This window comes from Aureobasidium subglaciale (genome assembly GCF_000721755.1).
Source record: "Aureobasidium subglaciale EXF-2481 unplaced genomic scaffold scaffold_22, whole genome shotgun sequence".
Lineage (NCBI taxonomy): Eukaryota > Fungi > Ascomycota > Dothideomycetes > Dothideales > Saccotheciaceae > Aureobasidium > Aureobasidium subglaciale.
In genome coordinates, this window is record NW_013566973.1 from 76,273 (window position 1) to 94,171 (window position 17,899).

General features: G+C 50.6%; 11 protein-coding genes across 11 annotated transcripts; 4 read left to right on the forward strand and 7 right to left on the reverse strand.

The window, feature by feature from the left end:
• Window positions 1–378: 378 nt before the first annotated feature.
• On the forward strand, window positions 379–2,112 carry AUEXF2481DRAFT_68844 (uncharacterized protein; the record flags this gene model as incomplete). The annotated part of the gene is made up of 1 exon (XM_013485419.1): window positions 379–2,112. The coding sequence occupies one exon, from the start codon at window positions 379–381 to the stop codon at window positions 2,110–2,112; it is 1,734 nt and encodes a 577-aa protein (XP_013340873.1).
• An 802-nt stretch (window positions 2,113–2,914) lies between these two features.
• On the reverse strand, window positions 2,915–3,985 carry AUEXF2481DRAFT_32210 (uncharacterized protein; the record flags this gene model as incomplete). The annotated part of the gene is made up of 1 exon (XM_013485331.1): window positions 2,915–3,985. The coding sequence occupies one exon, from the start codon at window positions 3,983–3,985 to the stop codon at window positions 2,915–2,917; it is 1,071 nt and encodes a 356-aa protein (XP_013340785.1).
• Window positions 3,986–4,284: 299 nt separating this feature from the next.
• Window positions 4,285–5,547, forward strand: AUEXF2481DRAFT_43083 (uncharacterized protein). The gene is made up of 3 exons (XM_013485360.1): window positions 4,285–4,471; window positions 4,835–4,893; window positions 4,954–5,547. Exons 1-3 carry the CDS (start codon window positions 4,455–4,457, stop codon window positions 5,244–5,246), a joined length of 369 nt encoding a protein of 122 aa, XP_013340814.1. The 5' UTR covers window positions 4,285–4,454; the 3' UTR covers window positions 5,247–5,547.
• AUEXF2481DRAFT_43085 (uncharacterized protein) lies at window positions 5,547–6,460 on the reverse strand. The gene has a single exon (XM_013485361.1). The coding sequence runs from the start codon at window positions 6,430–6,432 to the stop codon at window positions 5,854–5,856; it is 579 nt and encodes a 192-aa protein (XP_013340815.1). The 5' UTR covers window positions 6,433–6,460; the 3' UTR covers window positions 5,547–5,853.
• A 306-nt stretch (window positions 6,461–6,766) lies between these two features.
• Window positions 6,767–7,888, reverse strand: AUEXF2481DRAFT_43088 (uncharacterized protein). The gene is made up of 3 exons (XM_013485362.1): window positions 7,743–7,888; window positions 7,224–7,685; window positions 6,767–7,170 (listed from the first exon to the last, which is right to left on the reverse strand). Exons 1-3 carry the CDS (start codon window positions 7,776–7,778, stop codon window positions 6,853–6,855), a joined length of 816 nt encoding a protein of 271 aa, XP_013340816.1. The 5' UTR covers window positions 7,779–7,888; the 3' UTR covers window positions 6,767–6,852.
• Window positions 7,889–8,955: 1,067 nt separating this feature from the next.
• On the forward strand, window positions 8,956–10,036 carry AUEXF2481DRAFT_7702 (uncharacterized protein; the record flags this gene model as incomplete). Its single annotated transcript, XM_013485301.1, has 3 exons — window positions 8,956–8,974; window positions 9,032–9,615; window positions 9,671–10,036. 3 exons carry the CDS (start codon window positions 8,956–8,958, stop codon window positions 10,034–10,036), a joined length of 969 nt encoding a protein of 322 aa, XP_013340755.1.
• Window positions 10,037–10,204: 168 nt separating this feature from the next.
• AUEXF2481DRAFT_47937 (uncharacterized protein) lies at window positions 10,205–11,240 on the reverse strand (the record flags this gene model as incomplete). The annotated part of the gene is made up of 2 exons (XM_013485391.1): window positions 10,205–11,011; window positions 11,079–11,240. The coding sequence occupies 2 exons, from the start codon at window positions 11,238–11,240 to the stop codon at window positions 10,205–10,207; spliced, it is 969 nt and encodes a 322-aa protein (XP_013340845.1).
• A 1,060-nt stretch (window positions 11,241–12,300) lies between these two features.
• AUEXF2481DRAFT_43090 (uncharacterized protein) lies at window positions 12,301–13,276 on the reverse strand. Its single transcript, XM_013485363.1, has 4 exons — window positions 13,134–13,276; window positions 13,010–13,074; window positions 12,856–12,924; window positions 12,301–12,656 (listed from the first exon to the last, which is right to left on the reverse strand). Exons 1-4 carry the CDS (start codon window positions 13,171–13,173, stop codon window positions 12,465–12,467), a joined length of 366 nt encoding a protein of 121 aa, XP_013340817.1. The 5' UTR covers window positions 13,174–13,276; the 3' UTR covers window positions 12,301–12,464.
• Window positions 13,277–13,622: 346 nt separating this feature from the next.
• AUEXF2481DRAFT_47938 (uncharacterized protein) lies at window positions 13,623–15,017 on the reverse strand (the record flags this gene model as incomplete). Its single annotated transcript, XM_013485392.1, has 3 exons — window positions 13,623–14,746; window positions 14,798–14,930; window positions 14,988–15,017. 3 exons carry the CDS (start codon window positions 15,015–15,017, stop codon window positions 13,623–13,625), a joined length of 1,287 nt encoding a protein of 428 aa, XP_013340846.1.
• On the reverse strand, window positions 14,792–15,894 carry AUEXF2481DRAFT_426134 (uncharacterized protein). Its single transcript, XM_013485432.1, has 2 exons — window positions 14,988–15,894; window positions 14,792–14,930 (listed from the first exon to the last, which is right to left on the reverse strand). Exon 1 carries the CDS (start codon window positions 15,707–15,709, stop codon window positions 15,122–15,124), a length of 588 nt encoding a protein of 195 aa, XP_013340886.1. The 5' UTR covers window positions 15,710–15,894; the 3' UTR covers window positions 14,792–14,930; window positions 14,988–15,121.
• A 195-nt stretch (window positions 15,895–16,089) lies between these two features.
• On the forward strand, window positions 16,090–17,766 carry AUEXF2481DRAFT_68746 (uncharacterized protein; the record flags this gene model as incomplete). The annotated part of the gene is made up of 3 exons (XM_013485412.1): window positions 16,090–16,189; window positions 16,245–16,421; window positions 16,496–17,766. The coding sequence occupies 3 exons, from the start codon at window positions 16,090–16,092 to the stop codon at window positions 17,764–17,766; spliced, it is 1,548 nt and encodes a 515-aa protein (XP_013340866.1).
• Between the last annotated feature and the right edge of the window lie 133 nt (window positions 17,767–17,899).

Below are 17,899 nucleotides of genomic sequence, written 5' to 3' on the forward strand. Positions count from 1 at the left end.
GAATTGACTGGCTCAAAGTCGTCAAAGTCGTCAGGCTCCTTCCGCTCCACCTGCTTGACAAGTCAACCGAGTCACGACAACCTGTCGCACTTCGAGGAGATCGTTCTGGCCGCCGACTCGGGCAGAGACGAGGCTGACGACCTACACGTCCGAATCACCCAGAGGAAACTGTCGAATACGCGTCCTCCTCCATCTCGTCGAGCCGTGTCCGCCGCCCCTCACAATGGTCGCAGTCCTTCGGCTCCTGATGTCTTGCGCGACGCGACAAACATTCACCGTCCACGCTATCCTAGCCTGAAGTCTCACGTCAATGCTGCCAATCTCAATGCTCGTCCCATGCGTCGAGGCTTTACCAGTCCCTCAACGCCAGCACTCGTCATGGGAGCAAGGTCTCGCTCTTCCAGATCCGTGTCTCCTCAAAGCCAGGCCCTTAGCGATGGCAGTCGCTCTCCAACCTCTGCAGCACCGAAGACTCTAGCTCCCAGACCACCAATCAGAGCCCGCAAGTCGGTAAAACAACTCGAGGCTGAATATCACGATTCAGATGAGGATGTGCCCGAAGATGCCGTCATCTGGAATGTTCCCATCTCTCCACGTCCTCCGATGCAATCTACCCCTCCTAGCCCGACAAGGACTATTTCGACCGCTCTTACCCCAGAACTCAAACCAACAGATAGCAACACATCCTCAAAAGACGAATCTCCCCGCTCTGCCACGCGACCCAATATGCGTCACAGCGCTACCATTGGCGCATACCCACCAGATCCGACCTCGCCCAGGCTTCAGCGCGGCAGAACATGGAATGAAGATCTCAGTGAGGAAGCCCGTGAGGTGGCAGCCGCTTTGGAGGAGCACGCAGAACGCGTCTCTGAGGAAAGACGTCGTTCAACTCGCAACAGCACCAATGGCAGTCCTCCGAGACCTTCTATGAAGCTCAGAACAAAGACAAGCGTTATGGAGTTGCCTCCTCTACAAAAAGGGAACGTCATGATCGATCCTCTGCCAATCAGCAAAGAGAAGGAGGCCGTACTAACAAGGACACGTCCCTCGTGGCTCCCGCCGAAAAGTCAAAAGGAGGAGAAGAAGCACATAAAAGAGTGGGAGAGGATGATGGCAGCTGCTGAAGCAGTCGAGAAGAAGCGCATCGCCAAAGAAGCCGAGCAACAGCAACAACGCAAGCATGTCGAATCCAACATCGCACGTATCTGGGAGCAACATGTTATTCCCAACTGGGATCACGTAATCAAGGAGCCTAGAACTCGCGAACTCTGGTGGCGCGGTGTGACCCCAAGAGATAGAGGTACCGTCTGGAGCAAGGCCGTCGGCAACGAGCTGTCATTGACCGAAGTGTCATACGCCAATGCTCTCAAGCGTGCTCGTGCTTTACAATCCACAGTTAATGAGCTTCCTGAAGAAGAACGATCCAAGCACGCCGATGCAGGTTGGCTGGCCGCCATTTCACGCGATGTCCCAACTGTCTTCCCTGAGCTCGGCATCTTCGGTCCTGGAGCACCTCTTCACGCTACACTTGAAGACGTACTACTGGCTTACTCTGCCTACCGCAGTGACGTTGGTTACGTCTACGGAGTTCACACGATCGCTGGTTTGCTTGTACTCAACATGAGCGCTTCGGCCGCCTTCATTACCCTTGCCAATATGCTTAATCGGCCTTTGGCTCTCGCCTTCTTGATCAACGATCAAGCCACCGTTTCTCGCATCTATTCGACTGTTCTCTCGACATTAAAGTATAAGATGCCCCGTCTGCATGAACATCTTACAAGTACCGAAGTCGGCTTCAAAGGACCCGAGGAATGGTTACATCCATTCCTCGCTACCCTTGGCACTCAACTACTCTCTCCTGACTCGTGCAGTCGACTCTGGGATATCGCCGTATTCGAAGGCGACAAGACGTTTGTACGTGCGGCTGTCGGCATACTGGCATTGCTCGAGAGCAGACTCTACGGACCTCGCGAGGAACTTCTATCTCTCATCGGCTGGGGTGCGCGACCTCTGGAGTTTGAAGAAGAACAAGTAATTGTCGCCATCCGTGAAGCTGGCAAGATATCTCCCCAAAACTCCACCTCTGATCTGAGCAATGGCAACAAGCGATAGTGCGCCCATGTCATACTCAAGAAACGGAGATGGCTTGCAGCAAGAAAGAGAAGGCTGGTCTTTCCCCTACGGTAATGTGTTTACGAAATAGTCTCAAAAGGGAAGGGTTATTGCAGTGTTTTTGTCGTCTTTTGTTGTTCTCTTTGCGTTGTTCTTTCTTCTTCTTCCCTTTTCTCTCCATTAAAACTTCTTGTTTATTCTTTACTGTCTCTTTTACCCCTCTTCTGCTAACCAGCTTCCACAAGCTTGGCTAGAGGTGCAAAAGAAGATGATCATAACCTACCATGGCTCACACATCTTTTTCCTTTGTTCATCATCATCACATCACCACTGCGGGCATCACTCAATTTCGTTGCTTTGTTATCTATTCATAAAGGGATTCGCTTGTTGTATGGATGGGTGTGGGTGGGGATCCGAAGAGTTGCGGATCTCTTGTTGTTGTTTTCTTACCATTGCTCGATAACTTGTAATGGGGAAGGTGCGGAGAAAGATCGGACGAAGGGTGGAAGAAAGGAAGGAACGAACGGTGTATAGCTTCTTTCTGTGTCTGCAAAGGCAAATAAGAATATTCTTTCCTACTCGAGGAGTGTCTGTTGTCACAGTTGTGACTATCAACGAGTCGAGGCGGTTGTGCGACACAGAGGACAATCATATTCTTGCATGTACGGATATGGTAGAGAGCTATAAATCTCTCGCATGTCCTGGAGCTTCAAAATATGGCGATACATAAACTGATGCATATCTAGGAGACACACATCATCTCTGTGCAGAGTCGATACCGTGTCTCTACAAAACATACATACTATAGGCTAGCACGCAAACCAGGCAGTAACAACTTGTTAGCCGCATCCCTCACCTCCCTCGTGATATTCTCCGCGCTTTCAATCTTCGTGACAAGTCCAATCGCCGTACCAGCATAAGTCGTCAACCTCGCCCTCTCACCCTCCCATCCCTTATCTCCCGACTCAACAGCCTCTTCGTACAACTTCTTGTTATCCTCAAACTTCACGCCGGCCTCATGATCTCTAAAACTCGCATTCAGCACACCTCTTCCACCATATCCGGCCGGCCACTCTGTGGTACCGCGTAATTGATCGTAAACGGAGGAGCGTATCGTGCTTACTCCACCGTCTGAAGCGCGTAGTACGGCATCGCGGTACCCGGGTGCGATTGTAGCTTCAGTAGCAGCGAGATAGCGGGTTCCAAGGCATATCCCTTGGGCACCTAGCACGATTGCTGCGGCCACACCTCTACCATCACTGATTCCTCCTGTAGCTACAAAATGCGGTAGAGGTGTTGATGAAGTTTTGCACAAGTCCGTGATTGCATCGATGGCCTCAGGCACCAAGGAGATTATGCCAGCGCCTTGGGCAGCGCCGTGGCCTCCTGCATCAGTGCCTTGGATTACCAACACATCTGGCTGAGCGAGTTTTGTAGCTGCGAGGGCTTCTTGCACGCTGGTTACTTGGATCCAAATTTTCGACTTGTTGGATGTGGCGCTGCGGATTCCTTCTGCCCAGTCTTTGAGATCTTCTGGTTGTCTGGGGGCAAAGAGCCATACTGCTGCGGGTATGTTTTCGGGTTTACTCAAGATGGCTAGGGTGTCCTTGAGGGGTGCTCCCCATAGGAGAAATCCGACACCAATGGGTAGCACGCCTGTAGGGGATGGTAAATTGGCTTTGGAAAGGATGTCACGGGCATTGGAGAGTTCGGAGGCGAGAGTGCTGATGTCGCTGCCGGCGCCTATGAAGCCGAGACCATCGGCTAGGGAGACGGTTGCTGCCAGGGATGCATTGGCTATCAGACGCATTGGAGCGCAACTGATCAAGGGGGCAGTTGTCCATGGATATGCGGCTGTCAAGGAGGATGCCATGTCGCCTGGTGAGATTTGTGGTATAGCGGATGTTATTAGATCTCTCCTCAGATTTGCGACAAGGGAGTCGTGACCGTGTATCTCGAGGATACGGGGAGTCAAGTTTACATTATACCGATCTCTCAGGAGTCTGTCTAGAACATATACCTCACAACTGTGCCTCGGGAGTGTCGTTGCTTCTCCGCAACAAGGTGAGCGGGAAGGTGTATCCGCACGGCCCGGGGTGTTGACCGCCTGGCAGAATCTTTCGCGATTGCCAACGCCTGGCTTCAGTTGCGACTGTGAGAGTCGAGTAACACAAAGTATCCATATACCAACGAACTACTGCCATCTCCCGTCGACACTTGCGCGTCTGCATACTTAACAAGGAGCATACTTAACGATAACGCGACCAAACGCTCCTCTCGAAGAGCCGGCATACCTTATTCTCCCCCGTGCGCGATAGCAGTTTCCCTGTGTTACTGCAGCCATGAACGCACCCGACAGGTATGCGCCGCTTCTCCTTATTGTTCGCTCTTTAGCCCGCTCGTCACACGCAACTTCCTATTGAGTGATACATTTCCTTCACTCCTTCCCGTCTTCACATTCGCAAGTTCCGCTTGGTCGCAACCATATAAAATGACACTTTCACACACAACATATCCCTGCCACACTCGCAATCGCAGCCTACAGATCTATGATCTATCGACTTGGTTGTTCTGCACATACAAAGCACCTCGTCATACTCAACTGCACTCCACACTCCCCCAAAATGGCTCCTACCGGCTACCATTTCAAGGGCACTCCTGTCACACACATCACAGTCAATCGCGCAGACCATGGCGATGTCGCTAACGATGTACAACAAAGATTCGAGCTCTTCCTCCTCGGCGATGGCGAAAAGAAAGTGACCTGGGCACCCGAGACTCGTAAGCCTTCTCGACCTTCCATGCGCTTGTCTTTCGCGCTTGTCTGACACTCCATCACAGGCGTCCCTGACGCAGCAGTCTTCACCTTCAACAAGGAAGACCACACCCTTGCCAACCTTCTCCGCGCCAAACTCGCAAAGTCGCCAAACATTCTCTTCTCAGCCTACAAAGTTCCTCACCCTCTCTTCGCAACCTTTGAACTGCGTGTTCAGACCGATGGATCTCTGTCACCAAAGGATGCCGTCATTCGCGCCTGTGGAGACTTGATCCAAGAGTTGCAAAGACTGGACCAGGAGTTCACAAAGGAGTGGGAGTTGAAGAAGATTGCTGGTCAAGGCCGTGATGGACTTTGAAGAGCACGAAAGAGGAAGAAGTACAGCGATGATGGAGCATTACAATCAAGGAGTTTCGGGCGTTCAATGTTGCTGCGAATACATATGGAAGGGAAAGGCAACATCACATACACGTTCAAAAGAATCAAAAGGAGGAGAGGCGGACAAAAAGATCGAAGAAAAGGTTGCTGCCCTTTGATTCGACCCTCGAAAGGTGCGAGGCAGAAGCGTCTGACCTCGCCTGCTCTATTCGATTATGCTTAACTTTGCTCATCATGAAAGATACCCAGACCAAAATTATCAAGCAAGACCATCACACGAGCCTGCAAAAGTCAAGGCGACATCTTGGGTTATAGTCTTTACTGTGATTTTCAACGTGCTTACAGTCTGTAGTTCGCCTTCTTTGTACTATCTGCTAACCACCAGCTATACAGACGTTTTAGTCAAGATCCCATCTTCCAGGACACGACCTTGGCTGTCAGATTTGTCTCGGCAGCTTCATCACGATCTCGGCACCACGCTTCTAGTAGAAGCGCCTTCTAGTTCTATGCCAATAGCGTGATTTTGCAGCCCTCGAACAACCGCTATTTGGGTCAAATCTCACCATTATAAAGGTACTTGCCGGTCTTTACGTACAGCATGGCGAGGACTGATCTACCGGGGGTGCACTGTACATCCAGTTCCAAAGTCCCTTCATCCAAGATCTCAGCTTCTGCATCAAAGGCGTGGTCGACGAGTCACGCTTCTGCTCCACACCAGTCTCCATCAACCTCAAATCACCAGGTCTTGAAAAGCCTGGACCATCATCGCAAACAAATTTGAAAGTCTTGGGCTGTATAGGTTTCCACGCTTCCGGATGTTTGGACCAGTACCCATGACACAGTTTGCAAACTCTGAATTTGTACATCTCGACCCCTTGAGATAGTGACGGCCAGCGCTTTGGCGTCTCATCGGCGGGTACGATATAGCGACAACAGTGGCAGAGGAATCGATTTTCGACTCGTTGGTCGCATGATGTTCTGTGCTTGAATCCTTGGAACAGACAGTGAGGCATCTCTTTGTCGGTTAGAATTGTGATGAAGTAGAAGTATCTGTTTGTTTGGTTGAACTTGCGTATAGATTCAAAGTTGAGGAGTTTGTTGATTGCGTTGTGGAGTTCTCCTGGTAGAGACTCGAACATCGAGAGCTGCTTCTGCATCGTCACCATGGTTGAAATTCTGATGATGAATGTTGCAGTAAGAAGATCGAGCGAGGTAGAAGAAATCCTTTTCGTTCTTTGGCTTACACGTGTCGTCTATTCTATGAGTCGGATCGTAGGCTGCAACGATTCGACTCGGAGTGCTAGAGCAAGATTATGTCCAAGCAGCTCATCCATGCTCACATGGACCCTCTAATGGATTCTTCTTCGTCATAGCTCTGATATTTGACAGTCGTCGAAGCCCCAGACTTCTGTGATGACCTGAGAGGTAAGTGAACTTGGCTACATCGCCATTTACCATAAGCATCAAGCTCCACCATCACAGCATAACTTCATGATGTAAGATTGTTGGTGGCTGACTTCGATTGCTTCAGTTTGATGATTATGGAACAAGGCATACTACATTACATCGTTTCGAGGACTCGTCGATTACCAAGCCATGACTTGACCGTCTCCCTTATCCGAGATTCCAGGATTGGCCCAGTAGCGACCAGTGGTGCCGGAAATGTCACCGAAACCCAACTTGACAGGAATTTTGGCACCGTCGATTGGTCGCTTGGGTGGCTTGCCCATAATACCACCCATGTCAGTGTCTACCCAGCCTGGGCAGCATGCGTTGATTGTGAGGCCAGAGTTCTCCTTTGCAAGTATCGCGGTGATTGCGTTGACGCATGCTTTGCTGACACTGTAGCCTTGGCCCTTGTCGCCGAAACCTGAGGCAAGCTCCTTCTTTGCCTTGACAGCTTCCTGGAAAACAATCAGCCACGTCTTGACCAGACTCGAAATAAGTTACAACTTACCATGTAGTCGTCGGCAATCTTCTCAACATCCTCGTATGATCCAGTGTTTCTGAACCGAGCTGCGTTGTGCTGACTGTAGATCTTCAATTGACTTCCCACGGATGACATGTTGACGATACGTCCGGAATCTGAGAGAAGAGGGATGAAAGCCTTGCACATCTTGTACGTTCCACGGTAGTTGACGTCCAGCATTTGCTTCACGCTCTCAGGGGTGTGCTCCGGATACGTGTTGACTCCAGCATTGTTGATGAGCACGCTTATCTGGCCGTCTTCACGCTTGATATCTTCGGCAAGCTGCTTGATGTCTTCATCCTTAGTGACATCTAGCTTGGGGTACTTGATCGATCCAGAGCCAGCACTCTTGAGACCAAGGTCGGCTCCTGCCCTTGACGCCGCATACAACTTGACATTTTGGTTGGTCTTCAAGATGAGTTCGCAAATAGCAAGACCAATGCCTCGATTCTGTTGTCACCACATCAGAATATGGCAAATTGATATCATGGGTAGGGACCGACTGACCGCTCCAGTTACAATGACGACCATATTCTCTGACATTGTTAGTTCTCGAGCCAAGGAAGTAGAGGCAAAAAGTGTATAGACCGTGGAGATATCAGAAGATAAAAGCAAATTCAGAGCATCGTTCGAAGGTTTTGCGACTATTGGGCATCTTAATGCAGTTGAACATTTAGACCCCTAGAGATCATGCGTCATTGATCGCGAGACGCGTTAGTGCCACGCAGAGCGAATCTGCTTAACCCAAGGATTTCACCACAAGCATCGCGCCATGCAAAACGATAAGCTGGGCAATTGAGCCTCAATGCGAAACACTACCATGACCATCCAATCCACAGTATTGCGACTCAATTTAAGTCATGGATGTTGAGGCTCCGAATGAGGTGCCTGGTTTGCGATCTGCCGCTGATGAGATCTGAGGATCTGGGGTGCAGCCGTTCAGCCGCGGGCTGCACAAAACCAGCATCATTGCTGGCCGGTGGCCAGCTACGTCAATTCGATGAAGTGCCATCATGAGTACTTAAGACAAACTTTGCATACTTGTAGAGATAGGGCTGGTATATAGAGGCCTTGGGTGTTGCAACCCGAAGGGGGGCATCACTCCACAGGCTCCACCACACGCTTGAACCCATCCTCCATCAACAATATGCCCGCCAAGGACAATCTTAAAGGATGGCATTGGAGAGAGAGAATTGCTAGTTTTGGTTCACCATTGTCATGAGTATGTAAACGGCAAAAACTTGGTCTACTACACACTCTCTCTCTCTGATGGTAGAGTTCAAGCACCGGTGTTCTGCAGCAATGCTTCGTCAACTTCCCATACCCAATCGCTGGAGCGAATCGATGGCTTCGTGACATTGGTTTCTGCTTATGGATACTCGAAATCGTTCTCTTCGGCTTCTTCATTGGAATGCTGACATGGCGATACATCTCCCATCCGATACTGTTCAAGAAGAATATGAAGGAATTTCCACTAAGTTCTGAAACTAATGCTTATAATGTATATATGTGCTGTAAGGCATGACTAGTCCATAGCAACACGTCGCTTCATGTACATATCCTAAGCTCGAAATCGTGTGAAGAAGTGCAAGATGTGAGATGCTCTTATGTTTAGTTGGCTTGGAGATGGTGAAACGCGTCATTGCTTTGAACTTGTGCTTGAGCTTCGAGGGGCAGTCCACCGCCATCTCTTTCCATCACAGACCACACCACAGTCACAATGCAGTCTGGAATCTCAGGTATGTAGTAGAGTACTATTTACATCAGGGGACAAAGCTGACAGTTCGAATTCGCAGCATCGAAAGAATTGCAGGATGCATTCAACAACCTCGTGTCCTCATCCTCACAACGAGGCCTCCTAGCAACGATAAAGAACGAAACCCTCGTACCTCTCGAAACTCTGCAAGCCAGTGGAGAATTCCACAGCGATCTGTCTGGCCTGTCGCAGTACCTTAGCAAGGATGAAGCGAGATATATTCTGCTCAAGCAAGATGGCTCGGCAGCCGACGGCTACATCGCCGTAACATACGTACCCGACACAGCCAATGTGCGCCAGAAGATGCTGTTCGCCTCGACACGTTTGACTCTTGTGCGTGAGCTGGGAGTCGAACGTTTCCGCGAGACCGTCTTCTGCACTACGGCTGAGGAGCTTACACCGGCGGGCTGGGATCGTCATGAGAAGCACAACCGTCTGGATGCACCTTTGACTGAGGAGGAGGCTGGTCTGAAACACATCAAGGACACCGAGGCGCTGGAGAGTAGTGGAGGTACTGGTGGTAGAAGTCTGCCCAGTGCAGGTATCGCCCTCAACCTTGGTGACGAGGTCAGCGACGCTCTCGAGAGTCTCAAGGATTCTCGTGAAGGCTCGCTGGTCATGATCGTAAGTGCTTGGTGAGATGGGCTGTATATCACAAGAGACTGACCAAATGCGACAGAGAATCGATGTAGCAAGCGAGACCCTACACCTCGACGCTTCGAAACAAGACGTCCAACCCGCCAACCTCAGCTCCGAGATCAGCTCATCGGAGCCCCGCTACTCCTTCTACAACTATCCTGGTCAGCAAGGCGTTGTCTTCATGTACAGCTGCCCTAGCAAGAGCAAGATCAAAGAGCGCATGGTCTACGCCTCGTCCCGCTCGCAGCTCGTCACCCTGGCCTCGAACGTTGGCCTGAACATCACAAAGCGTCTCGAAGCCAGCTCTCCTGATGAGTGGTCAGCAAGCACACTGGCCGAGGAGTTTCAGGAACAAAAGGTCGAGACCAAGACGTTCGCGAGACCCAAGAGACCTGGAAGAAGGTAGACACTTGCACATACTCTGTATACCGATCGCCTGCATCTCAGGCGCAAATCGAAGCATTGACAACGGAATGGCACAGCAGAGAGAGAGAGAGAGAGAGAGAGAGAGAGAATAGTGAAGTCGTAGAAGATCAAACGCAAAGGTAGGCGGGTACATGTCTCGAATTATTTCCTACTCTTCGTAACTGCCGCCCGGCTTCATCTCTCTTCCTCTTTCCATGATCTCTTTCAAGTACTCGTACACGGCGAATGTGACGGCTTGACCGGGAGCGACACGCATAACACGAGGTGTGATGCCCATCCAGAACGCTCTAATACCCTCTTGCTTCCACATCTGGCTGCCAATGGTGACGATTCTGCCCACGGCAGTCTCGCCAGGCTGAGCAGGGTTCCTCTGTAATCTCGTCTTGATGGTATCAATTGGCGCATTGCTGAAAGGACCAACAGCACCAGAAATCAATCCAATAAACGCAGTCTGCCATCCCGGCAAGGCAGCGTTGGGAGATCCAGATCTCTCCTGCAACCAAGCCTTGAGCTCGGTGTACGCGGTAAAGTTGGCAGCCTGATTGGTTCCCTGTCTGAGTGCCGTAAGCGACACACCTCTGTACAAAGCACCCACACCCTCCTCCTTGACAACAGTATACAAAGCATGAGCAGCGTTTCTGTATTTCGGAATGTCCAAGGGATCAGCCATACTGTGGTGCTGAGCCTGCAATCTAATCTTGACGACTTCCATGGGGGTGACGACGGCAACGGCTTCTGTGACTCCTGCTGCTAGACCAGCCAAGAAGGTAGCTTTGGAGGTGATTTCTCCTGTGGGGGAGGCGAGAGCTTGCTTGTACCATTCGTAGGAGGTGAAGCGAATGGCCATCTTGGGCACGATACCCGTGAGGACGGCACCGAGACCTTTGTACAAGGCGAGAGGGGTTTCGCGTTTTACGATCGAGACACCGGTCTGAATGAAGCCGCGACGGGAGCCCTGCATTTGCTCATGAGTAATTGCTCGAGAGAAGGAAGCGGAGGAGTAAAGACATGGGATTACTTACACCACGTTGAGATCTTTTTGAGAGTTGCATGCGGACTTTTATTGTGTCGAGGGGATGGCAGACGAGAGCTTCCATCATGCCTGCTCCTCCGCCAGCGACGAGGTTTGTGGCTGCAGAGGCTGGCTTCTTGCCGCCGGGACCTTTTGTTGTTTTTGCTGACATGATTGCTCGTACTTCTTTTGTTGTTTGGGAAGGTAGTAGTCGTGTGCTCTTTCCTCGGCTGCAGAGCTTGCAGATGGGCTTCCCTCTTGTCGTGCTCGTCTCGAGTGAATTTGTTCGTGCGTTGACGGTTGTTTTGACAACTCTGTCTGATATCTCTTGCAAATACAGTATCGAGGGGTATAGCTCAAGCTACTTGCGACTGCAATGCGAAGACTAGGGGTTGATCACTGGATGACTAGGAATAGGGAGAACGAAGACAGTTGACGAAAGCAAGAGGAGTCATATGTTACTTCTTATTTATTTCCCCCCACTGCACGAGCTAGCTACCTCATAAAGTGTTGTCTGATTTGAGTCATCAGACCCTTTTACCGGTTACTTCTTGGGTGAGCGAAAAGGGATTGGCAGATGGACGAATGGATCACCTCGGTATTGGGAAATTCCAGAAGCTCAAACTGCCAAATATTCCAAACTCTCGTACCTGATCTATGAACTCGTCAACCATCCATCTTTCTGGTTTCCTGGGATACGTAGCACTTGCACACATTCAGTTGCCTCTCTGGTCTTCTTTCTTGCTCGTCAAGTCTCCCAATCGCAATAACAAACTCATTCATTCACCGAACAATTATCTCCAAAGATGACGTCGCGGGGGGTCCTGACATGTGCGTTCTCCGCAAAACGCCGATCTGGGGAAACTTTTCTTCGAGGGCTGCTTTGCATGCAACAGCCGAGGCTTGTCCCTCTGGCCCGAGAAACACATGAACGGGGGCCCGATTGTGTGACTCGAATCCGCAGAAGCTTTTGATTCTATAGACCGAGTTTGGACCGCGGTATGTCTCGAGTGAGCGTTCCGAAGTTTGCCGATGTTGTCGTTGGCTGTGACTGGTTTCGGTGAACATAGAGGAGATACTCGGAGGACCTGGAAGACAAGATCAAGGTTGCTGTTCACGTGGAGGTTTTGTGCAGCCGAGGACCTCCGATCTGGTCTGAGATGCAGGGGCGTGAGTATTATGAGCAGTATACATGAAAGGATCCATCTCGGCAGAGTGTACACACGACAGAAGATTGGAGTGGGCTCAAGACTGAAGTTTTGTTCTATGGATTGTCTCGAGAAAGATTCTGCCTTCTCTATCTATGCTTAGACAATACGACTTGTCAAGTCTTCTCTTTCTCTGAGAAGCTGGATGTGGTCTGCTACTGACCAGCAGAAGCAAAGAAATCGTCCGTTCAATCCTCAATCTTCATAGCATTCTGTTCCTGTTCGCCGCCGACAAGAATAGCAAGCATCTCGGCCACCTCTTTGGCATCTGCATCAATACGTCCTTGAATGTCGTTCTTGTCCAATGTCTTGAGTTGACCAAATAGCCATAGCTCTTGCATTTGGCGTGTGAGAGTCAGAATGTCTTCGCTTGTGCGTATCTGATACGATAGTCAGCATCGCTCGATTCTCTCCCGTTTTCTTGTATCATGAAGTATTTTTCGCGCAGAGATCATGGAGCAAAAACGATCACAAAGATGCAGTAGCTGGGAAGGGCAGGAAGAAAGCAGCAGCAGTCGATGAAGATGGGGACGAAGAAAACACAATCGAAAAGGTACCCAAGCAAGATAGACAACTTACCAAAGCAGCAGTCTCAATCTGTGATTGATATTGACTCAACGCCGTACTATTACGATCATTCTTGTCGACCTGCGTTCTGAATCAGCCATCTCTCCCACCCCCCGAAAGCCCATCCCATCATCAGGGAAAATAGTCGTGTAGTCCCAGCACTTACAGCCGCTTGCTCGACCAGGTTTTCGAATCGCTTGATCAAACTGTTGCGTAATTGATCAATTCGCGCTGCGCTTGGGCGTAAGTCTGTGTGGTCATGCTTGTGTTGTGATGGAGAAGAAATATACCTAGTAGCGCGGGCGTGTTTCGTGGGATGTTGTTGTCCATGACGAAGAAAGGATGATAGAGATCCAGTGTTCGGCACGTTCACTGAGGGAAAAAAGATACGTTATGTCATTATTGTTGATTGAATGTGTGTGTATTGTGGTTCTCAGGCAAGATTGCGGATCCATCATTCACGCCGAACTTCGTTCGTTTGTCACGCGTGGAGAGAGCGACTCACATCCACAAAAATTTGGCGAGTATTCTTCACTTTCGATCTTACGATTCACAACATAATTTGCACACTGTTCAGAGGTAGGAGAGGAGATGTAATATCATTAGGTGTCTCGAACAGACTAGCAACTACTGACAGCTAATTTATATTGCTTACATGAACCAAGAGTCCAACCATTACACGAAGCTCGATGTTGCTTAACCAATGTGCATTAACCATGAGCCGATAAGCTGTGAATCATAACAGTTGGGTCGGTAAATCTTCGCGTTGCGAGAAATGCTTACTCCTCGTCAGAAGACTCTTCGTCGTCCTCCTCGTCACTCTCGGCAGTCTCGAGCCACTCGATGAACTTCTCGGCGCTCTTGCGGACCTTCTTGCTGGTGGGCAGATCAACGTACTTCTTGCTGGCCTTGGAGCCCCAGGCCTTGAGAGTCTCCTCAGACACAAGGTCGTTCTGGTAGTACTGGAGGAGGATAGCGGAAACCTGAGGGATGAGGTCGGGCTTCTCCATGCCGACAAAGCGTTCGAAACCGCCGAGGAAAGCCTTCTCGTGCTTCTCGGAAGAGATCATACGCTTGAGCATGCTGCTGCGGGCATCGACCTGCTTGACGATGTTCTCGTCGAAGATAGTCTGAGCCATGACGGCGACAGTCTTGTGCTTGGTCTCGATACCAAGCTCCTTGGCCTTGAGATAGACCTCGACGTCGTCAAGCTTGGAGACACCACCCTTGGCCTCGCCCTCGGAAAGGATCCACTTGCCGAATTGGTCGTAGGGGTTGCCCTCACCATCCTCGTCCTCGGCACCCTCAATGACGAGAGCACGCTTGAGATCATCAGGCAGATCTCTGGCGCGGGCCTTGATGGCCTCCTCGGACATGTCGACAGTCCATTCAACTTCCTTCTCCTCTTCAGGCTCGTCGAGCTCTTGAGCCTCAGCGTTAATGCGGCGGGTGAGCTCGTCGTCGCTGCCAGCGTCAAGACCGACGTCGGCGTCATCGTCGTCCTGGTCCGAGCTACCGTTGTTGCTACCGTTTCCATCGTCGTTGACAGCAGTGCCGTTACGCTCGGCCTCCTTTCTGGCCCTGCGCTCAGCCTTCTTGGTGGACTTGTCCTTCTTGCCCTTGGCGGGGAGCTGCTTCAAGATGAAAGAAGACAGCTTCTGGCGAGGGTCGGCCTCGGTGATGGTACCGCAAGCCTTGCAGTCCATGAGAATGCGCTGGTCCTTGATGCTAATAACAGTCTCGGGGTTCTTGCAGCTTCTGCACAGGACAAACTTGTTGATGAAGCCGTCAAGGTAATCTTGCAGCTTGGAAGCCTCGTGGGCACCGTTGATGATCCAGCGGTCATCCTTGGGGTCGTTGGTGGTCTGGGCACCGAGTTCGAAGCCGAAATACTTGATAACGTCTGGATATAATCAGCGTTGAGAAAGATTGAGTGTGCATCGAGGAGACTTACAAGTAGGAGGGCGTGCGAGTTGCTGAGCGACGTTGCTCAGGTTGACGACAACGGTCTTGATACCGTTACCCTTTCCTTCAATCTTGGATTGAAGACGCTCCATCTTGTAGCGATAGAAGGGGTCGCTGATGTCCTGAAGATGGAATCAGTACGGGATGGATTGTAGGCTGGCAAGGGGCAGGGTACGTACGCGACGGATGTTGACAGATCCTCCAGCCATGATTGCGGTTGTTGGTGGTTAATGGTAAAATTTGGTTTAGGGTAAAATGTAGGTGTGGGAGATTGTTGATGGGTTGGCGATATTGGTCGACAACATGCAATTGTTCAGTCGTTTGTGAGTTGGTTGCTACAAGGTCTTCGCAATATACGAAAGGGTTGCAGCTTGGGAGGGTCCGGAACTGCGAGTCGTTGAGAGCGGCGGGACGAATACATAAACTGCCTGCTTGGTCTGAATGTCGCGGGTTCTTGGTAGATTTCAAGTCGGATCCGGAATGCGGGCGAGCGTTGGAGGGTGTAGGGTGTTGAGTCTTGTCTCAGGGGTGGTCTGCAATGGTCTGAGGCCAGGCAAACACAAGGCGTGTTAAGTTGGTGATGGCAACTCTTTGGGGTTGGTTGTGTGGGAAGAAGAAAGAAGAAAGGGAGAGGAAGAAGGCGTCTCGGGCCAGTCAAGAGTCGCAGCGAGTATGAGTGTGCGAAAAGTCTTGCAGCCTCCGCCCCGCGTTCAGCGCTCGTGCCCGCATTCGCCGACCTGCCGTAAGCGTGATCTTTGACCGTCGTCTTGACTCTTCGACGACGGGAGCACCTTTGTTCACAAGCAACTCTCAGCTGCCCGACTTTGCTGTGTCCTTTGGCTCTGTCGCAGGTCCTTCTAAGTCTGCTTGCAGAACAGGTCTCGGAAAGAAAAGCTTCCATTGCTGTGATTTCTGTAGTCCTTGTGATGGTGCGGCACGCGTCGAAGCTTGATCGTGATCTCAAATGTCATCTTCATTTGGAAGCTTGTGAGGAGGACACATCTTTATGCTATGCAGGCAGCAGCTTCCTAGTCTGCTAGTTTTGCACCTAGTGACAGCACAACATCTTGATCAGAACCAGACGAGTCTTTCACATACTACCATTTCGATGAGCATGCATCTGACAGCCTCGAAGATGGTCCTTTGGAGTGACAGCGACCATCGGATGTTGCAATACAGCTCCTATAGATTCTGCCGTGACTCGACGCCGGGATCGGTTGATCTCTCTTCCCAACCACCAACTTATTCTTTCATTTGTTGAACAACGCACAATTAATCAAAATGCACGTAGATTACTCTGTATATCTGGTCACCGATAATACTCCTGCCATCCTCGGCGACAAGGATATCATCGAGGTCGTTCGTGCTGCTGTGGAAGGAGGTCCGAGAACACCAGTCATTATATCTCACTACCATAAAATCTGACTTCCTCATAGGCGTTACCATTGTTCAATTGCGTGACAAGACCAGCGATACCGCCGAGCAGATTCGTATTGCCAAAGCTCTACATGCTGTGACCAAACCTGCTGGTGTTCCGCTTCTCATCAATGATAGAGTAGACGTAGCTTTGGCTGCTGGTGTCGAAGGTGTTCACATTGGCCAAGATGATATTGGTATGCTTGCTCTTTCGCTCCACTGGTGCATCACTTTTCGTGTGAAGTTGGCAGATCTAATCATATGTTGTCAGATCTCGCATCTGCTCGTAGACTCCTCGGAAAGGACGCCATCATCGGTGTGACGGCAAACTCCCTGCAGGAAGCCGAAATTGCAGCCAAAGGAGGAGCCGACTACCTAGGTGTAGGAACTGTCTTTGCTACCCCAACCAAGGAAAACACAAAGTCTATCATCGGCACCTCTGGAGTCCAGTACATCCTCACATCCTTGGCTCAATCTGCACCCGAGATCAAGACCGTCTGTATTGGTGGCATCAACGCAAAGAACTGCCAGCGTGTTCTCTACCAGACTGCAGCTGCCCAAAAAAGTCTCGATGGTGTTGCTGTCGTGAGCGCCATTATGGCTGCCAAAGACCCCAAGAAGGCTGCTTCCGATCTTCGCGAGCTTGTTGCAACTCCACCTCCTTTTGCTACGTCCATCTCTGCCCCAGCACTCTCTCATGAAGACATCGTACGCATCATCCCTGAGCTCGTCAAGCGTTTGGCTGGCAAGAAGCCCCTTTGCCATAACATGACAAACCTTGTTGTGCAGAATTTTGCTGCAAACGTCGCTTTGGCCGTCGGTGCAAGTCCCATCATGTCGAACAACAGCATGGAGGCTGATGATCTCGCATCTTTTGGCGGTAGTCTCGTCATCAATATGGGCACTACTACCCCCGAGATGAGAATCAACCATCTCAACACCATCGCTGCTTACAACAGTGTTGGTGGACCTGTCTTGCTTGACCCCGTTGGTGCAGGAGCCACTCAACAGCGTCGTGAGGGTGTGGCGGCTCTCATGCGCGGCGGGTATTTCGATGTCATCAAAGGCAATGAGGGCGAGATCCGTACTGTATCAGGAGCTACAGGCTTCAAACAGCACGGTGTCGACAGCGGTGCTTCGACCTTGACTCTGGACGACCGTGTCCAACTCGTCAAGTCTGTCGCTGCAAAGGAACGTAACGTAATCCTGATGACTGGCGAGACAGATGTTGTGTCTGATGGAGAACGCACGTTCAAAATTAGTAATGGACATGCATACCTGGGTGAGATTACCGGAAGCGGATGCACCTTGGGCACTACTATTGCGAGCTTCTTGGCCGTGGAAAGAGAGGACAAGTTACTTGCCGCTGTCACCGGTATCTTGATGTATGAGATAGCTGCTGAGAGGGCTGCGAAGAGAGAGTCTGTTAGGGGTCCTGGCACTTTCGTCCCTGCCTTCATTGATGAACTTTACGCGATCCGTCAAGAAAGCGCAGCAGGAAATGGAGACTGGGTAAAAGCAGCTAAGATCGAGAGCGTTTGAATCTCGTAGTTATCACGTAATAGGGTGAGGTTGCTAGCTCTTTGTATAATAGTGAGATGTGTCGTTCTGTTGGTGTTCATTGTTTTGCTAGCAAAATGCCTTAGCTATCGTATGTGTCTCATTCATCGTGCGA